This window comes from Saccopteryx bilineata, chromosome 2 (assembly GCF_036850765.1).
Source record: "Saccopteryx bilineata isolate mSacBil1 chromosome 2, mSacBil1_pri_phased_curated, whole genome shotgun sequence".
In the NCBI taxonomy this organism is placed as follows: Eukaryota; Metazoa; Chordata; class Mammalia; order Chiroptera; family Emballonuridae; genus Saccopteryx; species Saccopteryx bilineata.
Genome location: NC_089491.1, coordinates 33140289 through 33163903, shown reverse-complemented (window position 1 = coordinate 33163903; position 23615 = coordinate 33140289). Strand labels below are relative to the sequence as shown.

The 23615-nt window shown below is 46.0% G+C and overlaps 1 protein-coding gene and 1 long non-coding RNA gene across 5 annotated transcripts in view; one reads left to right on the top strand and one right to left on the bottom strand.

Annotated features, from left to right (window-relative positions):
* The window catches only part of LOC136324169 (uncharacterized), a 168755-nt gene that overhangs the window by 87948 nt on the left and 57192 nt on the right, over positions 1-23615 (bottom strand). The window lies entirely within an intron of this gene.
* The window catches only part of NR4A3 (nuclear receptor subfamily 4 group A member 3), a 34592-nt gene continuing 12611 nt past the window's right edge, over positions 1635-23615 (top strand). Inside the window, exons 1-7 of one of the 2 annotated variants that reach the window (XM_066256650.1) lie at positions 1635-2059; positions 5249-5422; positions 6907-7034; positions 7642-8618; positions 12398-12527; positions 13000-13172; positions 22938-23137. In XM_066256650.1, the coding sequence (XP_066112747.1) occupies positions 7644-8618; positions 12398-12527; positions 13000-13172; positions 22938-23137 (1478 nt within the window). In that variant the 5' untranslated portion in view covers positions 1635-2059; positions 5249-5422; positions 6907-7034; positions 7642-7643. The remainder of the gene's footprint in view (positions 2060-5248; positions 5423-6906; positions 7035-7641; positions 8619-12397; positions 12528-12999; positions 13173-22937; positions 23138-23615) is intronic. The other variant, XM_066256649.1, reaches the window with a different exon arrangement.

The window sequence follows — 23615 nt, the reverse complement described above, 5'->3', positions numbered from 1 at the left end:
TCCCACGGTCTCCTCCACACCACTCTGTCTCAACTGGAAGTGGAGGCGAAGAAATATACTGTGTCATATAATACTAGATTTGTTTTCAAGTTTCTAGTGCTAATTAGAACCTTCTTGGACTCTGAAACGTGTGCTGTGGACAGCAGGATGCTCTCCCCAACTTCTACCCTCTCACACACTCAAAGATTGTGACAGGTCAAAAAAATAAAATGTCAATTTGATTTAAATGAACACACAGGGATCATGTCTGTCTCCACTATTTCACTCAAATATTTTCTCAAAAATTAAGTTCTTTAAAAAAGGATGCTTCCACTCAGATGGCAACCTTTGGAAGTAGGAGCCTTTAAACTCATAAATTTTTGTTTTTGTTTTCGGGGGGCGGGGGGGGGGGGGATCGCACTTAAATTCATCATTTCCAGTAAGATATTGCTCTCCCTCACACAAGTCGCCCAAGCTTTCCGCACACCATTTAATGAAAAATGTGTCCCAGGAGACCAGAGCAAATCCCTTAGGGAGGTACTGACTAATAAATCTTGTTGATTGATTTCGAAATGTTTAATTTGGGAGATGGGAGGGGAGGCCCGTCTACAACCATCAAAAAGTGAAAGTGCTAACTGAGAGTTCAATTTCTGAAGAGGGAGGGGCAGGGAGAACACTTGCAACAGTCAGACCTGCTCAGCTGTTCAACACGTGTGTGTTTGTTTTACACACATTGAAATAGTTTCTGCTGCAGCGCGCGCGTGGATGGTAGATTACACTTAGTTGCGTTATAACTGGTCCAGTTTTTAAACGCACACCTTAAGTATAAAGAAATAAAACCATATTTTCCCAGAACCATCTGCATCCCTGTGTGAAACACGCACCCAGCAAATAATGCGAGAACAGGGATTAGCCTAGGCGCAGAGGGCTGGAGAGACGTAAACAGTTCTAGAACTGTTGTTGGCGGAAAGCGCAGCTGCACCTCAGGGAGTCTTTGGTCTGGTGCCTAACTTCTTCTGCGCCCGCTGCCAGGTCACTCGGAGAAACCGGCTGGCGGAGCCTTCCCTTTCGGAAGAGCTGTCCTCTCCCTTACCCTCTCGCCCTGGCTCGCTGCCTCGGGGCAGCCTCGGAGGTGAGCCAGCAGCACTCCTCCAACTCTACTCCACCCGAGCCTGACAGCTGGGCGGTCCTCCCTGACCGGAGGGCGGGCCGCCGCTCTTTCTCGCAGACTCGTGCCCGGGCGAGCAGCACCACTGCAAAGGGGTTGCCAGCGAGTATCGGAAAGGCCTCAGGGCTGGGGCTGGCTGCGCCGCGGAGTTTCCATTGTGCCGCCCGGCGAATGGCCTGGGGACGCGCGCGCGCACACACACGTACAAGCACACACACGCACACACATACACACACCCTCCCTCGCACACGCGGAACCGCCTGGGCCAGGGGAGGGAGGAGGAGGGTGACGTAGCGTCCCATGGCGTCACATTGACGTCTCGCATTCCAGGCACTCTATGGAGAGGCCGCTAGGGCTCCTGTGGCATAAATGACGTGCCGAGAGAGCGAGCGAACGCGCAGCCGGGAGAGCGGAGTCTCCTGCCTCCCGCCCCCCACCCCTCCAGCTTCTGCTCCTCCTCCGCTCCCCACACACAGACAAGCTCACACCCGCTCCCTCACTCGCACACACAGACACGCGGGCACACACGCTCCGCACACACACTCCACTCTCTCCCGAGTGCTCACACCCCTCTCGCCCTGCGCCCTCGGGGGTGCAGCGCCGCGCGGCAGCCGGACGCCCTTCCCGGGCGCACTTTGCAACGCTGACAGCGGTGGCCGTGAAGGTGGAAACAGCAGCGGCATCCTTGTCCCGGGTCGCAGCCTGAGCCAGGACGCCCGCGGAACCCCTCGGCGGCGCCCTCCCATGAGTCGGGATCGCAGCATCCCTGCCAGCCGCTCACCGCCACTGGGAGCCGCTGGGCTTGTACACCGCAGCCCTTCCGGGACAGCAGCTGTGACTCCCCTCCCAGTGCAGATTTCGGGGCAGCTCTCTAGAAACTCTCTCTAAAGACGGAACCGCCACAGCACTCAAGTACGTATTTGAGATTCACCCACTTAATTGGGGGACTTGCTAAAAAGTTGGCGCACTGGGAAGCGCCGCTCCCGAAATTGACAACTTTGAGTTGGGGTTTTCCCCCCCTCGCCTCCTCACTGCGGCTTTGCTCGTGGAGCGGCGGGTGGATTCTGATCCTAAACTTTTCCCCTGTAGCAGACCCGCGGGGATATCTGGAGCTCGCGGGATTCTTCCCCTCGCCCGAAGGGGCGAAAAGCCTCTAACAAAGAGGAGGACCGGGATTTGTGCAGTAGCAGCTCCGGCGATGTAATTCAGGGTATTTCGGCTCTAGTTGTCATGGTAATGATGCTCTCGGTGGCGGCGGCAGCCGCGGCAGGGAGTTGCAGCTCCGGTGATGAACGGCAGTAATTTTCCTGCGTTTTAACTAGGATTGAAAATAGGGGCTCCGGTGGGTCCAAGTTAATATAAACTAAGAGTGAGTCCGAGCCAGTTAACTGGGAGAGAGTTTGGGAGGGAAGGGGTCTGGGCAGCAGCGGCTGGAGTTTGCAAAGACGCTCGGAGGATCTCAGGAAAGTGGGCATAATTGTAGGAATGTGGCTTATTGTATTGAAATGAGCCTAGGGTTCCGCTAGGCACGTTTGCCCGGCGCCGCCGACTTGCCCGTTTACACTTTTCCCTTCGGAGGTAATCGGGTGTAATTGCGGGCTCCCGCGCTCCGACACGCGTGGAGACGGGCTCCCTATCCGTAAGGCTTGGCTCAGTGTGGGAAAGGCATGTTTTACTCGTAACTGACAGAATTCGCGCTTTTGGAGAAGTTGCTCTGTTTTACTATTGATAGAAATGAAAGTTCTCGATGGTGAGCGGAGCGCGGTCGTGCCAAAGCAGCCTGCGGAGACTGCCTTCCAAAGGCACCTCTAGAACCAGCGGAAAACTTCAGGCAGTCGTGAGGCTTAAGCAATTTGTCCCTTGATTTCAAAGAATATTCTTGAAGATTGCCTTTTATTTATGCCTCCGGGTACTCCAGAGGGAAGAGCTAGCTGTAAGGAGTTGGAAATCAGAAATCTCGGGCTGTTATCCCAGAGCCCTGGGGTGCCAGGAGGGAGGTTCAGGGCGCCTGTTCAGTCATTTCATCGCCAGTTTAATCCTGAATTCTCTTTTCCCACGACGAAGTAATATTTTCTAGAACTAAGTTGGGGAAAGAGAAAGCTGCCCAACGCGGCTGCTGGGCACAATGAATGAAGTTACAGTGTAGTCGAGTTACCTTAGCTGAACGGGATGCTCCAATATGAATATCCAAGAGTCTTTAGGCCGCAGCAGCCTCCGCACCCGCTCCCTCCCCACCCCCCCGCACCCGAGCCTTGGCCCCTGCGCTCGCAGGATTTCTCCCCGCGGTTTGTCTCTCCTATTTCTCGGTCTTTCTGAGAATCTCGGTCTTTCCCTTTCTGTCGGTCTCTCCTCCACTACACTTGCCCCCGCCCAACCTCCGCCCCCGCTCCCCAGGGTTGGAAACTCCGCGGAGGAGCCCGGGTCACAATGGTGCGTTTCACGGTTTCCTCCACACGCTTTACCACGGGGAGGGGAACACGGGGGTGTTCCTTTCGTCCGCCCACGAGAAAGAAAGGGGCTTTGACAGAGGTAGTTATTTCTTCCTAATTTACAACCCCTGGGCTCCGTGCTCCCAGCCCCGGCGGCCGCGAGCAGGAGCCACGGAACGTGTTTCCAGGCGCGGAGGCTTTGCCTAGGTAACCGGCCTTTGGGGGTGGGGGAGAGAGCCAAGGGGCGCTCTGCTCAGCTGTAGGGTGGTTCCTTCCCGCGAACGCTGGTGCTCGGGAAGAGCCTCTTCTCTGAAGAGACGCGACCCTCCCCACCCGAGTCAGAGAAAGGCTCCGCTTGAAAGACCCTGCGGAAGGGTGGGAATGCGGGCACCTGCTGAAGGAGATGGTGGGAGGTTGCTGGAGACCCTCACTGGAGATGCGAGGGGTGGGGGACTGCAAGCGCAAGCTACAGCCGTGGGAAGGTCCGTGCCTGCCTGAGCCAGAGCTTGCGCAAGCTTTCCACAGTATCAGCTGTGGCTGGGGCAAAGACTGGGGTTGGGGGGCTGGGGGTGTCAAGGGAATCCTTCATGACCTGGCCTTCAAGGGCTTCCCGGGCATGAAGACTCCGAGTCCCGCTCATTTTCTTAAGGGAAACCCTCGGCTCAGGGGCTGCTGGAGACAAAATTTACATGACCCTCGCCGCCCGCGCACTCTCGAGGATTTTGGTGTTTTGTTTATTTTGGCTCCACGTTCCCTCCTCTGGAGCTGTGAGTGGGTCCGGACAAAGGGGGCGCTATAGGCCGGAGTTCAGGACAGTGGGATCTTTCCTCGAGGCCGGCGGAACTGCTACAAAGTTTCGCTGAGGCAATGCGCAGAGACGCTTGCCCCGGAGCTGCGCGGACGCCCTCCGGAATGTGCCCCCTCCGGACAGCCGGATGGCCCCGAGCCTCGAAGTCGCCCACCCTTGAGGATACCTCCCGCTGGGTGCAGGGGGCCTCCCCACCGTCCTCCCCACCAGCTGCGAACGCCATCCGCCTTGTCGCCTTGCTTCCAGCGCGGGCCTGTTTCCACTGTGCCCTTTTGTTTGCTTGACCCCTGGCCCCCGAAACTCGCTGCTAATAGAAGCAAAGAGAAGCAAAGCTCCATTAGCATTTAGAATGAAAAGCTCTGACTTTCTTAATTCCTCGGGGCATTCATGCATTCGTTCCGGACCTTGTGCATTTCCTTTGCATCATGTAAAATTTGTATTTGAAGGGGGGGGGGGGGCGGGTGGAATTGGAAATACTATTTCCCGCTGGTATACACTCACTGACTCCCTGAATTCGAGCGGAACTCTTTCCTCAAGTGTTTTTTCTTTTTTTTTCGGTTTTCCTGACTTGGTGAGCTCAAACCAATGGAGGTGGGTGTCAATTTCTGGGCGACGTCAGGCTTCGCGTCTTGAGCTTGGGTTCGGGTGCCACAAAACAGCAGTGAGCACAGCTACCCCAAGGTGGTGTGATGCTTCTTGTCCCGGGACTCCAATCACCTTAAGCACTGCTTCCTTACCCTTATAATTTTTTGTAATTAACGTTGCATTTTTAGAGGCCCCCACCAACTCCCAATGCTCCCAGCCCAGGCCCTGGTGACAGCCTGGACTTATTGTGACCTTTGTTCTCTCTGCGGGTGCCCGCAGAGCCCACTGCGGAAGAGCGCAGCCCGGCTAGTCCCGGCCCTGAGACTGGACCCTCGGCGGAGCCGGGCCGCACCGCCGCAGCTTCGCCTAGCCGGACGTCACCGCCTCCTTCACTCTCAGCCTCCGCTGGAGAGACCCACAGCCCCACCATTCAGCGCGCAAGATATCCTCCAGGTAGGTCTAAAGGCACGACCCCTCATTCCTCCCGGCCTGGGAAAGGTAGGTAGGGTAGCCATGCAACCAGCGGACAAACTGGTCAGCGTGCCCAGCGCCAGGAGAGCGACTGCTGGCCGCTAATTTCACAGCACAGGTCGCTTCCTTCTAGGAAGCTCCAATGGATACCACGCCCTGTTGTTACAGTGGAGCAGCCAGATTAAGCATTGCATTTCTCAAAAATATTTTTCCTAAGAAAAATACACCATAGATTAGGATCTTTAAATACATTTTGATGTCATTTTCCCTCTCCTTTTATATGCAGTTTATGCATTTAAGAATTATGGGATCACTTAGAGCAATACAGAACCTTTTTGTTTGTATATAACCCAAATCACTTGGGTGCAGAAGTATGGATTATTGAAGCTTTGAGGGAAAGAGAAAAAATATTTGACCTGAAATCCAAGGAGTAATTTGAGTTGGCAAAATAAAGGATTAAAGGCTTGGCTTGTAACACCTCTTTATGCACTTGTCAAAGGGATACCGGGTGCCAGGCCTGTGTGGGCACCAAAGTTATGCAGATAAATAGAACTCAGTCCCAGTGAACTCACACTCTAGCTAGAAACCACAGAAAGGCACAAGAGCAATAGGTAGGATTGGCAAGGAAGAATGATAGAAAAGACTAATAGAGACATCCTAGAGGTCTGAAGGGAGAAGGAGAATAGACGAAACATCAGGCAGTGTTCTTTCTTTTAAATGATTGGTCTTTCATTTCATCCCAATGAGTTGACAGCATGATAAGTAATCCTTTAACTTCAAACTAGTGAGTGTTTTTAAGGTCCTGCTTGAAAAATAAAGGCTTGTACTGGCCCCTCCTCATCACTGCTTCTTCCAACAGGCCCTCATGACCTCTTGTCAAGTCAAGATTTCATCCCATACACACATGACTCAATCAGATTTGGCAATGTGAATAAGAGAAAGATGTCAAAGGAAATGTGAAGTACTCACCTTTCTGTTAGTCACAATTTTTACACCATAGACTCCATATAGACATTAAGAACCCGGGTTTCCTCTGGTTCAGAAAAAAACAACCACCAGAAATTGCCCATTTTACCATTTATATTTAGCCACAAAGAAAGGGAAATAGTTAGGTAAGTCATTCACTAGATCCTATAATTCTCAGGGCCTTCTCATCCAGCACAGCCTCCCTGAACAATAGTAAGCAAAATGGATACCAGTCTCTTTGGGGCTCAACATAGTCATACTGGCAGAGAAACTAAACCTATTAAAAAAACTGCTTTCTTTTTTAGGGTTACTAATTCTTCTGTCAAAAGAAAATATATAAACTTACTTGCCTATTATGATAGCTGTAAACTGTTGTCATAAAACAGCCACTTATATACCTTTTTATGTCAGAATTGGGGGGAAAATATATATCTACTCTATATAACACAGAGCAGGTTTGGTGGGTGTTTTGTTGCAGCTGCTGGTCTTTTTCTTTACAGATGGTGCAAACTCCCATGAGTCCATTTCCTGGGCCTACATTCCCACCTCACCACCTAGCTGGCTGAAGTCATCAACAGGGTTCCCAGTTATGCAGGCTGCTAGCCCTGTCTGGAGGAGTGGGGAGGAGGTGGGAGAAAGCAATCACAACGTGTGTGGGTAGCCTTAGTTGGCACTTATAAAATGTTAGACTGTCACTGTTTCCCTTGGCCACTAAGTCCCATATAGGACACTTTTTTTTCCCCCTAATAGGTTTATAAATCAATATGTGTGAGACTTAGGGGACCAGTGGCCTCTTCCCCCCCCCCCCCAAATAAACCAACAGAGCATTCACTGGCTTTCTTCTTGTCCTCCCAACTAGTTGCTGAAGTCACTCCAATTAATTTTTAGGGCTCAAAACCACTTTAAAAAGCATCACTGGGCCTGTGAGGGTAGACATCAAATTTCCGAGATCTGGTGGAAGACAGGGAAAGGAAGAGAGGTGGGCTTAGAAGTCCCTAGGAGATTGGGGTTTGGCATTCTGTGGTCCCTTTGACAGTCTGTCAGGGATTCAGCTTTCTTCCCGGGGAAGAAAGTATGGAAGCATGGGGCTTTAAATCTATGCTAGCAGAAGGAGGAAAGGATGTCACTTCCTTTCTATTTCCTCGACCTAGATTAAAGTGCAATGACGTCAGTGCTACCTCTTAGCTAGGAAAGAGTGATGACTTTTCTGAAAGACCCTTTCCCTGTCCCTGCAGATATGCCCTGCGTGCAAGCCCAGTATAATCCTACGCCTCCAGGTTCCAGTTATGCAGCGCAGACCTATAGCTCAGAATACACAGCAGAGATCATGAATCCTGACTACACCAAGCTGACCATGGACCTCGGCAGCACTGAAATCACAGCCACGGCCACCACATCTCTGCCCAGCTTCAGTACCTTCGTGGAGGGCTACTCGAGCAACTACGAATTCAAGCCCTGCCAGTACCAAATGGAGCCCCCTGGCCCACGACCCTTGATCAAGGTGGAAGAGGGCCACACGCATGGCTACCACCACCATCACCCCCACCACCACCACCACCCTCACCACCATCATCATCACCATCACCAGCAACAGTCGCAGCAGCAGCCATCCATTCCGCCCCCCTCCGGACCGGAGGACGAGGTGCTGCCCAGCACTTCCATGTACTTCAAGCAGTCCCCGCCGTCCACCCCCACCACGCCGGGCTTCCCCCCGCAGGCGGGGACGCTGTGGGACGACGCGCTGTCCTCGGCGCAGAGCTGCATTGCACCCAGCCCACTGCTGGACCCGCCAATGAAAGCGGTGCCCACGGTGCCCGCCGCGCGCTTCCCTCTCTTCCCCTTCAAGCCCTCGCCGCCGCACCCGCCGGCGCCCAGCCCGGCCGGCGGCCACCACCTCGGCTACGACCCGACGGCCGCCGCTGCGCTCAGCCTGCCCCCCAGAGGCGCCGCCGCGAGCAGCCAGGCCGCCGTACTCGAGGGCCACCCATACGGGCTGCAGCTGGCCAAGAGGCCGGCCGCGCTGGCCTTCCCGCCGCTCGGCCTCACGGCCTCCCCTACCGCGTCCAGCCTGCTGGGTGAGAGCCCCAGCCTGCCGTCGCCGCCCATCAGGAGCTCGTCATCGGGTGAGGGCACGTGCGCCGTGTGCGGGGACAACGCTGCCTGCCAGCACTACGGCGTGCGCACCTGCGAGGGCTGCAAGGGCTTCTTTAAGGTGAGCGTCCATCTCCTCCTGGCGCCCCTCCTTCCGCAGCCAGCCTCCTCGGCTGCCCGCTCAAGCGAGCGACTAAGTGGGTCCTTCCCATTTGAGAGGTGTAATTGTTATACTCTGCATTCCTGCAGTTTAGCACCTTCACATCCGTTTTCTCAGGGTGCTTTAACTTGAAGTCTATTACAGGAGGCCACCCCACATGGACTAGAGGGACTGTGCACTTCCTGACTTGGCATTATCTTATGATCACTTTTCTGAAGGGAGCTTTCAGCAGATTTTCAAAGGGACATGTGACCTCAAAAGTGCAAAAGCCTCTGCATTTCTCCTGTGTCCAATCTGAGGGGACTGGGTGGGTGCCAGGCGTATACATTTGTATCTCATTTAATCCTCATAGTAAGAGCTAGGACTGGTGAATCAGACAGACCTGAGAATGCATTCTGACCACTCACTAGCTATTTTTAAATGTCTTAAATGGAGAGATTAATCTGCCCAGTACACACATTCAGAGAGTGAGGGAGACAGGATGCCAGCTCATGTTTACATGACCCCAAAATGCACAGTCTTCACACCTCTGCAGCTGCAGAATGGGCAACTGGCCAGATGCAGTTTGGGCCAGCTCCCTCCATAGAAGATAGAAGCTGGAGCCTCACTAATCCACCTTACTTCTGTGCCACACACAGTGCCAGGTGTGGAAGTTGTTCATGATCTCACAGACACAAAGAGAATTTTACAGTGGGAGTGGTCCTCAGCCTCCCCCATATGTCACCCAGGAGGAAGCCGAAGCTTAGAGAGGTGAAGCCTTGTGTAGCATGTAAACAGTGGTTTATCAGTATGTGGGACAGCTCCAGCTGGTTTCTCTGGACTTTTAAGTTGGGTGCTCCTTATACCACTCAGGGGGGAAAGGACTTGTTCTCTTGCTGCTCTCTTTTTGCTTTGGACTCCAAGACTTCTTCAGACATTTAATTCTGTGCCAGTCTTCCCACTATCCTGACCATTATCTCAGGCATTTGCAAACCCACGAAAGTTCTCTAACAAGAATCACTCCCTAGGCCTGACCTGTGGTGGCACAGTGGATAAAGCGTCGACCTGGAAACGCTGAGGTCGCTCGTTCAAAACCCTGGGCTTGCCTGGTCAAGGCACATATGAGAGTTGATGCTTCCAGCTCCCCCCCCCCTGTGTCTTTCTCCTCTCTCCCTCTCCTCTCTAAAAATGAATAAATAAAAGTTAAAAAAAAAAAAAAAAAAAGAATCACTCCCTAGCCTACAGTGCTAGGCAGGGTGGCTGGAGAGGGGAACTGGATGCTGATTGGATAACTGGGATTTGGGAAGCCAATAGGATGTATATGGGAGCAAGCTGGACTTGGAGAACTCAAATAGGAGGCCTTGATCTGTCACCTACCAATTACATGACATTGGGCATGACACTTCTTTCTAGGCCTCAATTTCCCCATCAGTTGAATACAATTCAGAGAAGGGCTGTGAGTACTAAATGACATAAAACAATTATGAAAGCACTTTCTAATTTTTAAAGGGCCATAAAACAATAATTCATTTATAAGTGAAAATGACAGAGTATATATACATAAAAATTCACATCTTTGTGGATTGGGATATGTACCAACAGGCAACAGTTATTTTTGATATGGGGTTAGAAATCATGTGGTTAATTAAATTCTGCAGAAGTTTTAGTAAATGCTTGTGAAAAGAATTCACAATGTGTTCAGAGCCATACAGAAGGTATGTAGGATTATGATGTTTTAAATGTAGAACCCTCAGGTTAGCCAATTTTTTTGTCTTAATGACTCAAGCTTTACCAGGGTTATTTTCAAGGAATTGCATGCCTTTCCCAGATTGATTTTTACATCATTTCAATGGAAATGCTGAAGGGCAGTAAAATGGGCAGCCAAAAAGGGGAAAAGAAAGAGTAACTCCAAATATAACCACCCCTGAATGATTGAGAGTGGACCAAAATAAAGGAGTGGTAATACATTCCTAGTCTAGAAATGTCAATTAAGTGTTCCCCCACAGCGTTCCTTTTCTGCAGCAATCCCTTGAAAACAAATCTATACTTGGAAGGGTGGGGGGTAGGATGGGAGAGAACCACCCCACAGATCTGTTAATTAAGGGAATGGGAGCAGGTTTTACCCAGTGGCTTTCTACCATTAAATTGAATTCTTTAAAAATGTGACATGAAATGCAGTTAATGATGGAATTCAGTGATTGAACTGTAACGATCTCTCCCTGTCCTTAAACTGGGCAGGCACACACAACTGTGGGAAAGATCTCAGGTTATTGGGAAATTTATACCTGAAGCAAAATGCCACCAGCACTCAAATGGGCATAGAGCCTTGAGGATGATGGCAAGAAAGAGAGGCGTAGAAATTGCTGTAATTTTCCATCAAAGGGAGCTTCATTCAGGAAATACAAGTTTCCCACCCTTAAAGACTGCTGAGAATTTAAATGATGGAAACTCGGAAGCATGTCTGTATTGTGGAACTTTGCACTTGAAACTAAAATCACTTCCTAATGCAGGGAAGATGCTTCTGGCTCTGTTAGATTTTTAAAGTTTTAAATAAGCAGTTTAGAAATGATCTCCTAAAGTGGAATTAAAAGGTGATAGGGTAAAACTGATAGATGGGGGTTGAGCTAAAAGTAAAGATTGAAAATAAGGCTAGAATTTTGGGCAAGAGATAGATGACCAACCCCAAATTACCTGGATTTCTTTTTTTTTTAGGCTTATCAAATAAATCCCAACTTTCTTCTCTATTTGGAGTTGTATAGATTAAGGTAATTTCTGAATGATTTCACCCAAAGTGGTAAATACACCCATCTGTTTGCACCAATATTTTCAATTTTTAAAAAAGTCAAGCTTCCTTTATATTTGGAGAATAAAATTATGCTCAACTATTTCTCCTTGTGGCATTTTAAAATAATATGTGATTCAGAAAAATACAACATTATTTTATATCCAAGTCCAAGTTTTATGAGATATCTTTTACATATTGCTATTTTGATGTCTATGTCAATAGCCATTTATGAAATAACCTATTCCTGGGAATTTTCATTGAAAATATATGGCTCACATAGTCCTTTCTTTCTCCCATTCTTTTTGTTTTGGTTTTTGGTTTTTCTTTCTTGGATGTGATAGTGGTTATTAGTGCCCAATTTTAAGATTTTGATTTCAGATATCAAATATGACCATTTACTGTCTATATTCTTAAAGATAAAATAAACTACACAGGCTGATTAATTTCTTTTGCATGAAAACATTATTTTCTATATGTTTTAACTAGATACATTCTGACTTTGCCTTTTAGATTTCATCTCTATTGGGGAACAAAGCCAGTTACTGTGATATTTGACTTACAAAAGTGATAGCCAACAAAGTACATCCCAGATAATTTTGATTTTATTTTAATAAGGTCAGCAATAATCAGGGGAGTGGAACAAGTAGAAAATTGTTCCCAAAGGGATATTAAAAGTGGAGATAATCTAATCCTCCAAGGTATGATATGTTGACCTGGTAATTTCAGATATGATTTTATCATTCAGACTTGGATGTCTCCTGAGACTTGCTTCAGAACAATCCAAGATGATTTTCATTGTCAGCAGCTAACACTAATAAAATTGTTTTTCCTGCAGGCTAGCGTGTTAGGAAATTAAATTTATCTAATTATACGAATTGCACTGTCGCTTTTCACATTGTAATTAAAATACATCTTGTCAGGTTCTACCTCTTTCCAGAAACTATTAGTTGACTATCTCTGTATTGTATTTCCTCAGAGAACGGTGCAGAAAAATGCAAAATATGTTTGCCTGGCAAATAAAAACTGTCCCGTAGACAAGAGACGTCGAAACCGATGTCAGTACTGTCGATTCCAGAAGTGTCTCAGTGTCGGAATGGTTAAAGAAGGTATGGATATAATGCCTTTTATCCAACTTGCTTTATGTATTCTCAGGTCTCACTGGAACAAAATTTTCATATTTACGTTGGGAGGGTGATTCTTCCTCGTTTCCCTTTCCCTCCAACGTTTTGTATCTACAGTGTCTGTTTACATTTAAAAGTAGCTGAGGACTACTTATTCTAATTTCTCAGAATCAACAGAGAGCTTGTGTACATAAATCTTTGCTCTATTTAAGAAGGAGACTTTTAGGGCTAATTCATTACCAAATGTAAGTATGAGGTGGCTTTTATGCTGCTTGTTTCAACTCTCATTAAATCATTGTGTGAATATTATTCCAAACTTATTGCCACTTTTAAATGGTTGGTCTCATTAATGATGGCTCATCTGTAAAGTGTTTTTGATTCCCTTTTGTGATCTCTGGCTATTCATGAATATCTTTGAAGACATTTTCTTCTCTCTCTCTCTCTCCCTTGGCATCAGTTGTCCGTACAGATAGTCTGAAGGGGAGGAGAGGTCGGCTGCCTTCAAAACCAAAGAGCCCATTACAGCAGGAACCTTCTCAGCCCTCTCCACCTTCTCCTCCGATCTGTATGATGAATGCCCTTGTCCGAGCTTTAACAGACTCAACGCCCAGAGATCTTGATTATTCCAGAGTAAGTTTTGTAATGTCTTGCTTTTGCATGAATGATCAGGGTCTCTAACTCATGATACTAGTAATAATTAGAGTTGACTGGAGGACTCTGTGCCTGCCACTGTGCTAAACAGTTTTCATACCTTTTCTATATTTCTTACTTCAGTTAGCAATTCCAGTGCATTCATTACACCAAATAATTTTGCCTCACTGGGTCTCTGAATGCCTTAACAAGTGGCCCTGACAGTGTTGCACCTGTCATACCCATTGCTGCAGGATTCCTGGTGGTTGTGCCAATGAAAATCTGCGCAGGTGAATTACAATCTGTAGATTTTTTTTCATGGTTTAGACATAGTGACTACTGTTTTTTTCATGTTGTGATCAAACCATCTGGGTGAGCTGTAAGTTATCCTGAAGCAGTTGACCCAATTTCATTGGCACTGACTGACCTGCTGCTTGTTCAGTGGGATGAGACTTGATGGAGAGGAGCATGTTCTGGCCTAGACATCAGGAGGACTGAGATGGAACGCCGCCTCTCTGCTTTCTACCTGTGTCACCTGGCTCCTGCTCTTGGCTTCCTCATCCCTACAGCAGAGATGATGATTATAATATTTAATCTCAGAGGGATGTTTTGATCATTAGTCACACAGGAAAAATGGTTGAGAAAACATTTGAAAACCATAAATGATTACCACCAGTGTTGTTATTTAAGTCAACCAACATATATCAACATTTTTATTTCATATAGTAAAATATCATCAGTTTGAATTTTACAAATTGCTGGAAATCTGGATAACAGACAAGAACCACGAGAAAGGATTTTCTGAGCAAATGTACAAACACTACTCTAAGGAATTTTTAAAAAAGACTTGGAAAAGCAAACTTCTATTAAGACAGGGTATTGCCAAAGAGGAAAAGGAAGAAAAAAAGATCACAATTATTGGGCAATTTCTACATGCGAGACATTGTGGTACACTGTTTCATTTAACCATTTAAAGAAACATGAACTGTAGGGATAGTTACGCTCCCTGGAGGACAAGAGAACTTAGAGAGTTTGCACACAGACCAGAGAGATACCAGTCCTGGGATCCCCAGCTTGGTTGGTGTGGATTGGCATCTATTACCAGACTCCCCTCTCCAGGTCTAATCAATATTTCAAACTTCTGTTTGAACAGCTAGAAAACAGTGAGTGTTTCTGTTATATGTACCCCTTTTAGGTTACAATGTTGTGATTGGTACACTCACTTCGATCCTCCTTACCTCATCCCTACCCTAATTATGGGCTGTGAAGCCTCCTCTCTGCACCTGCTCACAAGACTTCATAGGAGAAGAGTGGTATATCTTTAGCACCAAAGGTTGAGGACTCTTCTCCTGATTACAAAGAGGGTCTCTTGACTTAAGTCAAGTCTTAAATAAGAGTCTAGCATAATAATGCAGTTGGTTAAGGGCTTAGGCTTTGGAACCATGCAGGCCCCTAGATTAAAATCCTAACATCATCAAATGACCTTGAACAACTGCTTAAATCTTTTAATGCCTCAGTTTCCTCATCTGTGTTATGGAATTATAATTATAATATCTACTTCCTGGGGTTTGTGAAGATTAAATAAGATGATACTCATCAGAGCTTTAGCACCGTGCCTTCCTTGTGTGTCACCCCCTTGACTAAACCTCTACTTCTACCATTTGTTGAATGTGCTAATGAGTATGAACACTTCACATGTCAGGTGCCGTGAGCAATATCATAAGAGTTATGATCTGTGTTTGACAGATGAGGAGATTAAAACTGAGAAAGGCTAAACGACTGACTTGCCCAAGGGTATAAAATTAATATGCATCAGAGATAGAATTAGAAGCCAAGTGTGTCGGACCCCAAAGTCAGTGTTCCTAAATACCAAGCTTTATTGCACCTCTGGTTTCAGTGGGAGAGGGTGCTGGAAAGGCAGTCTGGAATAAAGACATTCTCTCTAAAGGAATTTTGGCCTCTCCTCATGCAATATTTCTGAATTAATGAAGCTTTTCCTTACTGCCCATGCCGAGGCTACATAACACAAGCTGTCATTATTCCAGGATATTTGAAGTCACTTTTGGTGGTCGGTCCAGAGAGTTTAGGCTCCAAAAGTGATTTTTTTTTTGCATCAGATTATCTGATTATGGGTCTATGTGGACTATTCAGTGGCATACCCTCCCTAGCACTTTGAGTTGTCCCAGCTGGGAACTGTCTCCACACTGAAAAATCAATCCAGCGTTGTTTGCTTGCCTCTGTACCATTCAGCGTGTTAGACTAGAGTCATCATCCTCATCAACAAACATTTATCCAATTTAATTGTTAGCTTTGTCCAAAATAGCAGATTGACCATGCCAGAGTCTGGGTCACATTGATATTACCTTTGGGGCCTGGCAATTTTGTAAAGCATATTTATTTTAATTGCATTGTTTTGGAATCAGGTTGAACCTCATAGCTCGGATTCTCCTGCTCTTAGATAGCTTTACAAAATTATCAAAAATTGGACCCAAATCAATTAAATTAAAAGTCATCTTTTTTAAAAAATACAGTGATTTTTTTCATCAAAAACTTGGATGAAGGCAGAGAAGGCATGCTGATCACATTTGACAGAAAGCTGGGAGGGATCGCTAATATGATGGATGTCAGTATCAACATTCAGAAGGATTTCGACAGGTTGGAACAAGATGGGCTGAAACCATCACGAAGAAAGTTAACAAAAATAAATGTGAAGCTGAGCATTTAGAATTTTAAAACATGGGAGGGTCTTGGCCTGTCAGTAGTTCATGTTAAGAGGAGCTTGGGAGTTTGTTCCATACACATTTACTATGAACCAACAGAGTATATGTGTGGTGGAACAGACGGATACTCAAGAACCATAGGCCACAGAAGTGTGGGGCCAGAACCAAGTTGAGGGTGGTCCCACGGGCCCTGTGCTGTCCGACCACACTTCAGGTTTTGAGTCCTGGTCCAAGATGGGGTTTAAAAGGGATGTGGACATACTGCTTCAGGAAGCTTGCAAGGAACGATTGGAGGAAATGACAATATGTGGACAGGGAGGTTTGGCAGGAGTAGCTCGCTTTTTTGCCTTGTGGCAAAGACGACTGTTGCTCCCAGGGACAGATCTAGAGAAAAAGGGAGTGAGCCCCTTTCAGCTCACTCTGAAGACAGGGATGAAGCTCTCTTAGCTGTAAGAGCTGCTGTGGAAGTGTGATCACCAACATTATAGTAACTAAGGAGAACACATTAACAGGGTTCCTCACTAGCGGAGAGCTTATTTGGGATGATACTGAGTTCCTTCCAACTCTAAAATTTTATGATTCTGGGGTTTACCTTATTGTTTCTAAATGCAAGTGATTATATCTACATATACATATAAAAATATGTGTTGTTAAGTAATTTATTATTTAACAAGATTGAATTGCTTTGTTCCTTAAAAAAAAAAAAAGCAAAATGAATGTATTGAGCGCCTACTATACTGCTCACAAAAGTTAGGGGATATTTTATCACTTCATATGTATTTTGAAATATTCCCTAATTTTTGTGAGCAGTATACTTAACCCCTAACTTTCTGTGATCTAATTTATGGTTTTGGTAATTTTTGTAAGAATGTCATACATTAAAACTTAATTTTCATAAAAACTTCTTCTTAAAGTTTTATGTTTATAAATTTATACAACTGGAGGTGACCTTGGGATCATCTAATCCAAGCTCCATGTTTTAAGAGGAGTAAAGTAATGGCTTCCAGGGGTTAAGTGACTGGTCTGAGGTCAGACAAGTCATGGCAGAGCGTGGCCTAGATCCAAATCTCATTCAAGGTACTTGAATACATGTTTCTCTTTCACTATACGGCCACTTCTATTTAATGGCAATTTAACTAGATTTTTTTTAAAGAAAAAAACAAGCTTTATTCAGTTTTAAAAAATTACAATAATAGTAATATATATCCATTAGTTTGGTTTTGTTTGTTTTTTTAAAGACAAACTGTTCAGGAATGGATAAAGTGAAAAATGAAAGTCTCTTCCTTTGTTTCTGCCTAATTCCACTCTTGCGCAGTAGCCGATAACAGCAGTACTGTGTATCCATAATTTATTCATTTTTAAATAAGAATTTGCCCTGTCAGATTTGACTCAGACAGTCAATTTGATGGAAATTATCTATAAAAGGTACTAGCTTCTCTCGGTGAATCAGACAGCTAGAGAACTGAGGAAACGGTTGCCAGACAGGTATGTTCTAATCTTCTCACACCAGTACACGCGCCTTTAAGGTAGGGAGTGACTGGTTGTCCTCATTTGTGAGAAAAGGAAGTGCAAGAATTGGGTTCCAAGTCACAGAGAGAGCGAATGTTTTAGAGGCCAGAAAGAGAGCGCCTAGCTCGGGGAAGCGTTCCTGGCTCTGGGGCCTTCTCATTTCCTTTGGGCCAAACTTTGCTCCTTCAAAACTGAGCTCAGATCATTGTATATCAGTGCAGTCAAAACATGTCACATCTGATATGTTTCTTCTTGAAATGTTGCTATTCTCTGCCCCACAGTTGCTTTTCATTTAGCAATACAAGCATATATAGGTACTGGGCTTGGCTTCAGAGCCCACATAATTACTGAGAGAGATTATGGGAGAGAAAATAGACCTAACGTCCTCATTACTTGGTCATTTCAAGTATTTGTCAGCAAACCAGGATGTTTTCTGGTAATTGGTGTCACTTAGCATAGTAACAGATGCCAAATACAAGAGATATTGCTCAGATAAAACCAGGCACCAGCAAGTGGCATTTAAGTATGTTCACAAGATAGCTGGTGAAACAACATGACTAACACATGTTAGACCTACAAAGTAAACAGCATGAAAACTCTGCAAAGCGTGGTTTCATGAGGTGCCTCAGAAGATCCTCTCAAATTACCACCAATTCATTAGATGATTTCAGGCTGGTTCCTGCCCTTCTATGCGGCTGTTTCCTCATTTGAATGGTGAGGAGATTGGACTAAGTGCACTCCCATGACCCCCCCAGTGTTCTCATTCTCTGCTTGCTGTAATTCCCTATGGGTACAGGTCAGCATTTCCCCAAGTGTGGTACCCAGACTGCCTGTATCAGAAAGAGCCAGGGTATTTGCTTAAAGTGCAGATTCTGCAGCCACACCCAGGCTTGCTGTGTCAGAATGGGGGGAAGGGAGAAGGCAGGCGGGACAAGCACCTCAGGTGAATCATTGGCACACTAAAATTTGAGGACCATCAGTATAGCTTAATAAGAATAATTCAATTTTACCTGGAATCTCCTATTTCCCAGCTTTCCTTGGGCTGAAAAGGAATGAGCAGTGGAGATACAAATTTGCAAGAAAGCAGTTAATTCATTGAATAAATATTGAATGGCTCCTGGGTGTCAGGCACTGTTCTAGAGCAAGGGACACATTGCTGAATAAGAAAAGCTCCTACCTTCATGGAGTTTACATGCCATGAAAGAAAGAGAAAGGAAACTTAACAAATAGCTACAGTGACACCATTGGTGGGAGGAGGGGAGGTTGTGTTTGTTTCTGGTTTTGTTTTTAAGGGGAGTTAATTAGAAAAAAAGGAATAAATATGGGGAAAGTATATTCACTGCCAACTTTAAAGTGTCACTTTTTCAAGTGTAAGAACCTAAGGATGAAGATATATGTGTGAATATATATATATATGAATATATATAATATGAATATATATGAATATATATATGAATATATATATATATAGATATATAGTAGTTTGGCTTATAGAATGATCATATCTAAAATATATAAAGACCCAGGGAAAAGTAACATGGTAAGGGAGATAAAATGCTCTTAGGATATTTTATATGTTTAGCCTGGACTGACAAGTAAGATAAATACCAGATTCCACATTGCTATGAAAGCATCACATTGCTAAGTTTTTTAGGGCTGGTGTTTGTTCCTTGTTTCCATTCAGATAACTTGTTCTAGGCCTAGGCTGTGCTGAAATCTGACTGTATAGCCGTATTACTGCCATATGAAACGTGTAGGCTCATTTCAGTTTACATAACTTTCATGGTTGTTTGTAGCTCTGGATTCTCATTCCGGGTGCCTCAGTGAAATCACTATTAGACGTTAGCTGTCAGTAAATGGAATGCTGTGTCTTTGACTAGTGGTAAAGCCAGATTTTTAATGGATCAATTATCCATATAGGCTAAAATAAAAAGCATAAACAGGAAAAAAAGAGATTCATTTCTAAAGTCTTTCTCTATTTGGCTTGCGTTTGATTGGAATGATCAATAAACAAATATTTCTAGATTTTCTCTGGCGAACCCCAAATCTGACTATCTCTGAAAAAATGATATAGGGGAGCACACAAGCAGAGATGGAGTCTGGTGCTTCCAGCTCCAGGTTCAGTATTCCTTGGTTGAGGTTTTTCTGAAAGAAAGGCAAGGCAGAGAAAGACTCTAAAATGTTGTGTTAGGTTCATTCAAATATTACGTTCAGTAGAGGGGATACTTGGTTTGTCTTTTCCCTCAGCATGGAATGCTGACCCTCCATTCACCTCCAAGTTACAGGTGGCTCATGCTGAGTCCAATTTGGCTCCAGAATACTGGGACGTGGACTGGGATCACTACAGGTGAAGCCCAGAGGGTCTGGCTGGAGCCTGGCATGCCGGGCCTGCCGGCTCTCCTGCTTGCTGAGCTTCCTCAGAGGCAACTGCACACGCAGGGCAGGCAGGGACTGCATTTCCCTGTGTGCAGGATGCATGAAATGCGAGCCCAGCAGGGGCGGAGGCCTGCAGAGGACCCTGGGCGAAAGCTAAGTGCTCTGGAGGATGGTGAGCAAATATTAGAGGCGGAGAGATTATTGAGTTGTGAGCCACGGTCAGGGCAGGAGGGAGCTGTCAGGTCCCATTCCCGGGAAAACGTTTACACCCTTTAGTCTTTTTTTCTCTACTTAACACCCTATTTTAAAACAAAATAATGCCTTATCAAGCTCAAATTCTAGGCAATAACATCATACCTGGTATGATTAAGCAAAATTTAGAATCATTGAATGCAAGAGCCTTCACATGGAGCTTTCATCAGGATTGCCAATAGTCTAGGCCATAAAACAGACCTCAACAAATTAAAAATAACAAGAAATCATACAATGTAGGCTGTCAGACCACAATGGAATTAAGCTAGAAATCAATAACAGAGAGACAGCTGAATGCAAGAGCCAGAAGGAATCTTAGGGGTCAGCCAGTGCAGTCGCTTCCTACTTCAGCGGCAGAAACAGACCCAGAGAAGTCAAGTGACTTGTCTACAGCTGCACAGCAGGTCAGCCCAGAGCCTGGAGGAGGACCGCATGAGCTGCTGCTTCTACTCCATGTTACCACTCACTGGGGAGTTTCATATGTAGTGCTGTCAGCTTTCTAAAGGTGGTTCTGTTCTGATTTTCACCCCGCCCTTGGAGAGCATATGGAATCAGGGTCATATCAGAGGAGAAAGTAAAATAGAGTCCTCCTTTTCCACACTCCTCCGGTTAATATGGTGTGTGTCCACTGGAAAGAGGTGGTGGGAAGTGTCTGACAGCAGGCTCAGGCTGCCGCCCTTAACCACTCCTGGGAAGGAAGGCTGGTTCCTTCTGGACTTTGCTCCCATGGTCTATTATGTCACAGAAACATCCAGGGCTTCATAGAGTCTGGGCTCTGGGGGGGGGACAGGTGGGAACAGAGGATCCGGAGCTCTGAATCAACCTGATGTTAGAGGATCCTAGAAAGTCAGGGCTGAAAAGTGGAAACCTTCCCCGGTTTCATAAATATGAACACTGAGGGACAGTGAGTGTTTCAAGTGTCATAACCATTAGTATCATCACTGTCCTTGTTTGTGAAATACATTCTATGTGTCAGGCCCTTCACATATATTATGACATTTAATCACTGCATCATTGCAACAAAATATTGAGGAAAATATTACCCTCATTTTACAGAAGAGAAAACATGTTCAGAAAAGTGAAGTCGTTTACCCCAGACAACTCAACTAAGCAGCAGAACTATATTATTTCACAAATTAGGGTGCTGCACACATCTAGGATTAAAGTAGCTCAGCTCCTCGTCTGATGTTTCTTTTGTTATTTCATGATGCCTCTTGGGAATGCACAAAGAAAAAAAAAAAAGACCCAATTAAGATAAGTGCCTCATTTCCTCATACCTAAGTAGTTCTACAATAAGGATCTGACTGCTATTGGCTGGGTCTCCTCCAGCCAGGTTAGGGCATTGTAACAAACCTAGGAACGCCCTTGACTCTTCTTTCATTAGACAATATTCAACAACTATTTATTGAGGGGCAATAATATGCCATTCATTGTGCTGCTGACAAAGGGACTAAATGAATATATACCCAGAGACCTCCCATTAGAGCAAAGTAAAATGCTTTTTTAAAAACCATACCACGAACCACCAGCTAGGAACATCAGATGTATGAGCAGCCAGGGTCGGTAGGACTGGGAACCACAAGGCCACTGTTAAAGTCTTGGCTGTACCACTGTTGGTTATGTGACTGGGAAAGTCTCTTAGCCTCTCTGAGCCTCAGTTTCGTCATTTGTAAAATAAGAATTAAAGTCCATACTCTGGGAGGACTGAGAGAAGGGAGGCGAAAGCCCACGTGGCCGCCATCAGTGCAGAGAGAGTGATGCGCCTCGTTACGTATTTCCTCAGATCTGCTGGTGTTCTCGGTTGTCCCTTGATTACTACGACCTTGCTGTATCAATCTTTCTGCCCAAAGCAAGAAAAATTTTCTTCCTGTATTTCAGGCAGAACCTAACTCTACCGGACTATCCAAAAGCTGGGTATTATTCCTACTTGTATCTTTCTTCCCCTGGGACCGTTTAGGTCAATTCTATCCTATGGAATGCTCTGCAGTGATGGACACGTTCTACACCACATGTGGCTATTGAACTTGAAATATGGCTCGTGTGACTGAGGGACAAAATTTTTAATTTAATTTTCATTAATTTAAGTAGCCACAAGTTCTGAGCCTGACGGTGTGCGGCTGCCTGGGTCCCGCCCAGGAGACACGCTCCCCCCTGTCCTCGTCCTGGTCTGCCTCACAGAAATTCATCTGCAGCAGGCAGAAATCATTCTCCTCTCCTCTTCGTTAATTCTGTCATTCCCAAACTTCAGTGTGCACGAGAATCACTTGGAGGTCTTGTGAAAACAGAGTTTTGGACCTACTCTCAGAGTTTCTGATTCTGTGGGTCTGGAGCAGGGCCCGAGGTGTTCCTTGCTAGTACCACCTTCCCTGGTGTTGCTGGTGCTGCTGGCCCAGGGGCCACACTTTGAGAACCACGGGTTAGTGAAGCATCTTGTTGGGAGACAGCTGTGCTTTAGTGGGATCAGTAGATCCTCGAGGCTCCCACAGACACGAACCCCTGAGATCTTGGTTCTCAGCAGTGGCTGCCCTTTGGAACCCCCCTGGGGAGCTTTTAAAAGTCCCGATTACCCTCAACCCAGAGCAGTTAAGTTGGAATATCAGTGGCTTTGACTCAGACATGAGTAGTTTTTCAAGCCTCCCTGCCCCCCACAGGTGGTTGCAGTCAAGATTGAAAACCTCACGTGGGTGAGACTACAGCACATTGTCTGTTAAGTGGTAACAAAATCCACTTTATACCGTGGGGCCATTGTGAGGGTGAGATGAGACTCTGAATGCAAAAGGGTTTTATCAACTGTGGGACCTAAAAGTAAGGATGCAGGCACAGAGAGTCTTGGAAGAACCCATTTGCAAATGATGCTGTTGTCCCCGTCGAGCTGAGATAACGCTGCTGTCTATGGTTTGCATTCTAGTACTGTCCCACTGATCAGGCTGCTGTGGGCACAGATGCTGAACATGTACAACAGTTCTACAACCTTCTGACAGCCTCCATCGATGTTTCCAGAAGCTGGGCAGAAAAGATCCCTGGATTTACTGATCTCCCCAAAGAAGATCAGACCTTACTTATAGAATCAGCCTTTTTGGAGCTGTTTGTTCTCAGACTTTCCATCAGGTAATTACTATTATTTTTATCTTCCTTCGGTCCACTCCTTCCTTTGAAGTTTGAAACCTGCTGCATTTGCAAATGGGTCATCAGAGAGAAGTTGGCTCAGGACAGAAATATAAAATATGATCAGGCATTAAAAAATGGAGAAGTAGCCTGACCAGGCGGTGGCGCAGTGGATAGAGCGTTGGCCTGGGACATGGAGGATCTAGGTTTGAGACCCCAAGGTCGCCAGCTTGAGCACGGGCTCATCTGGTTTGAGCAAAAGCTCACTACCTTGGACCCAAGGTCACTGGCTCGAGCAAGGGGTTACTCGGTCTGCTGAAGGCCCACGGTCAAGGCACATACGAGAAAGCAATCAATGAACAACTGAGGTGTCGCAATGAAAAACTGATGATTGATGCTTCTCATCTCTCTTCGTTCCTGTCTGTCTGTCCCTATCTATCCCTCTCTCTGACTCTCTCTCTGTCTCTGTAAAAAAATAAAA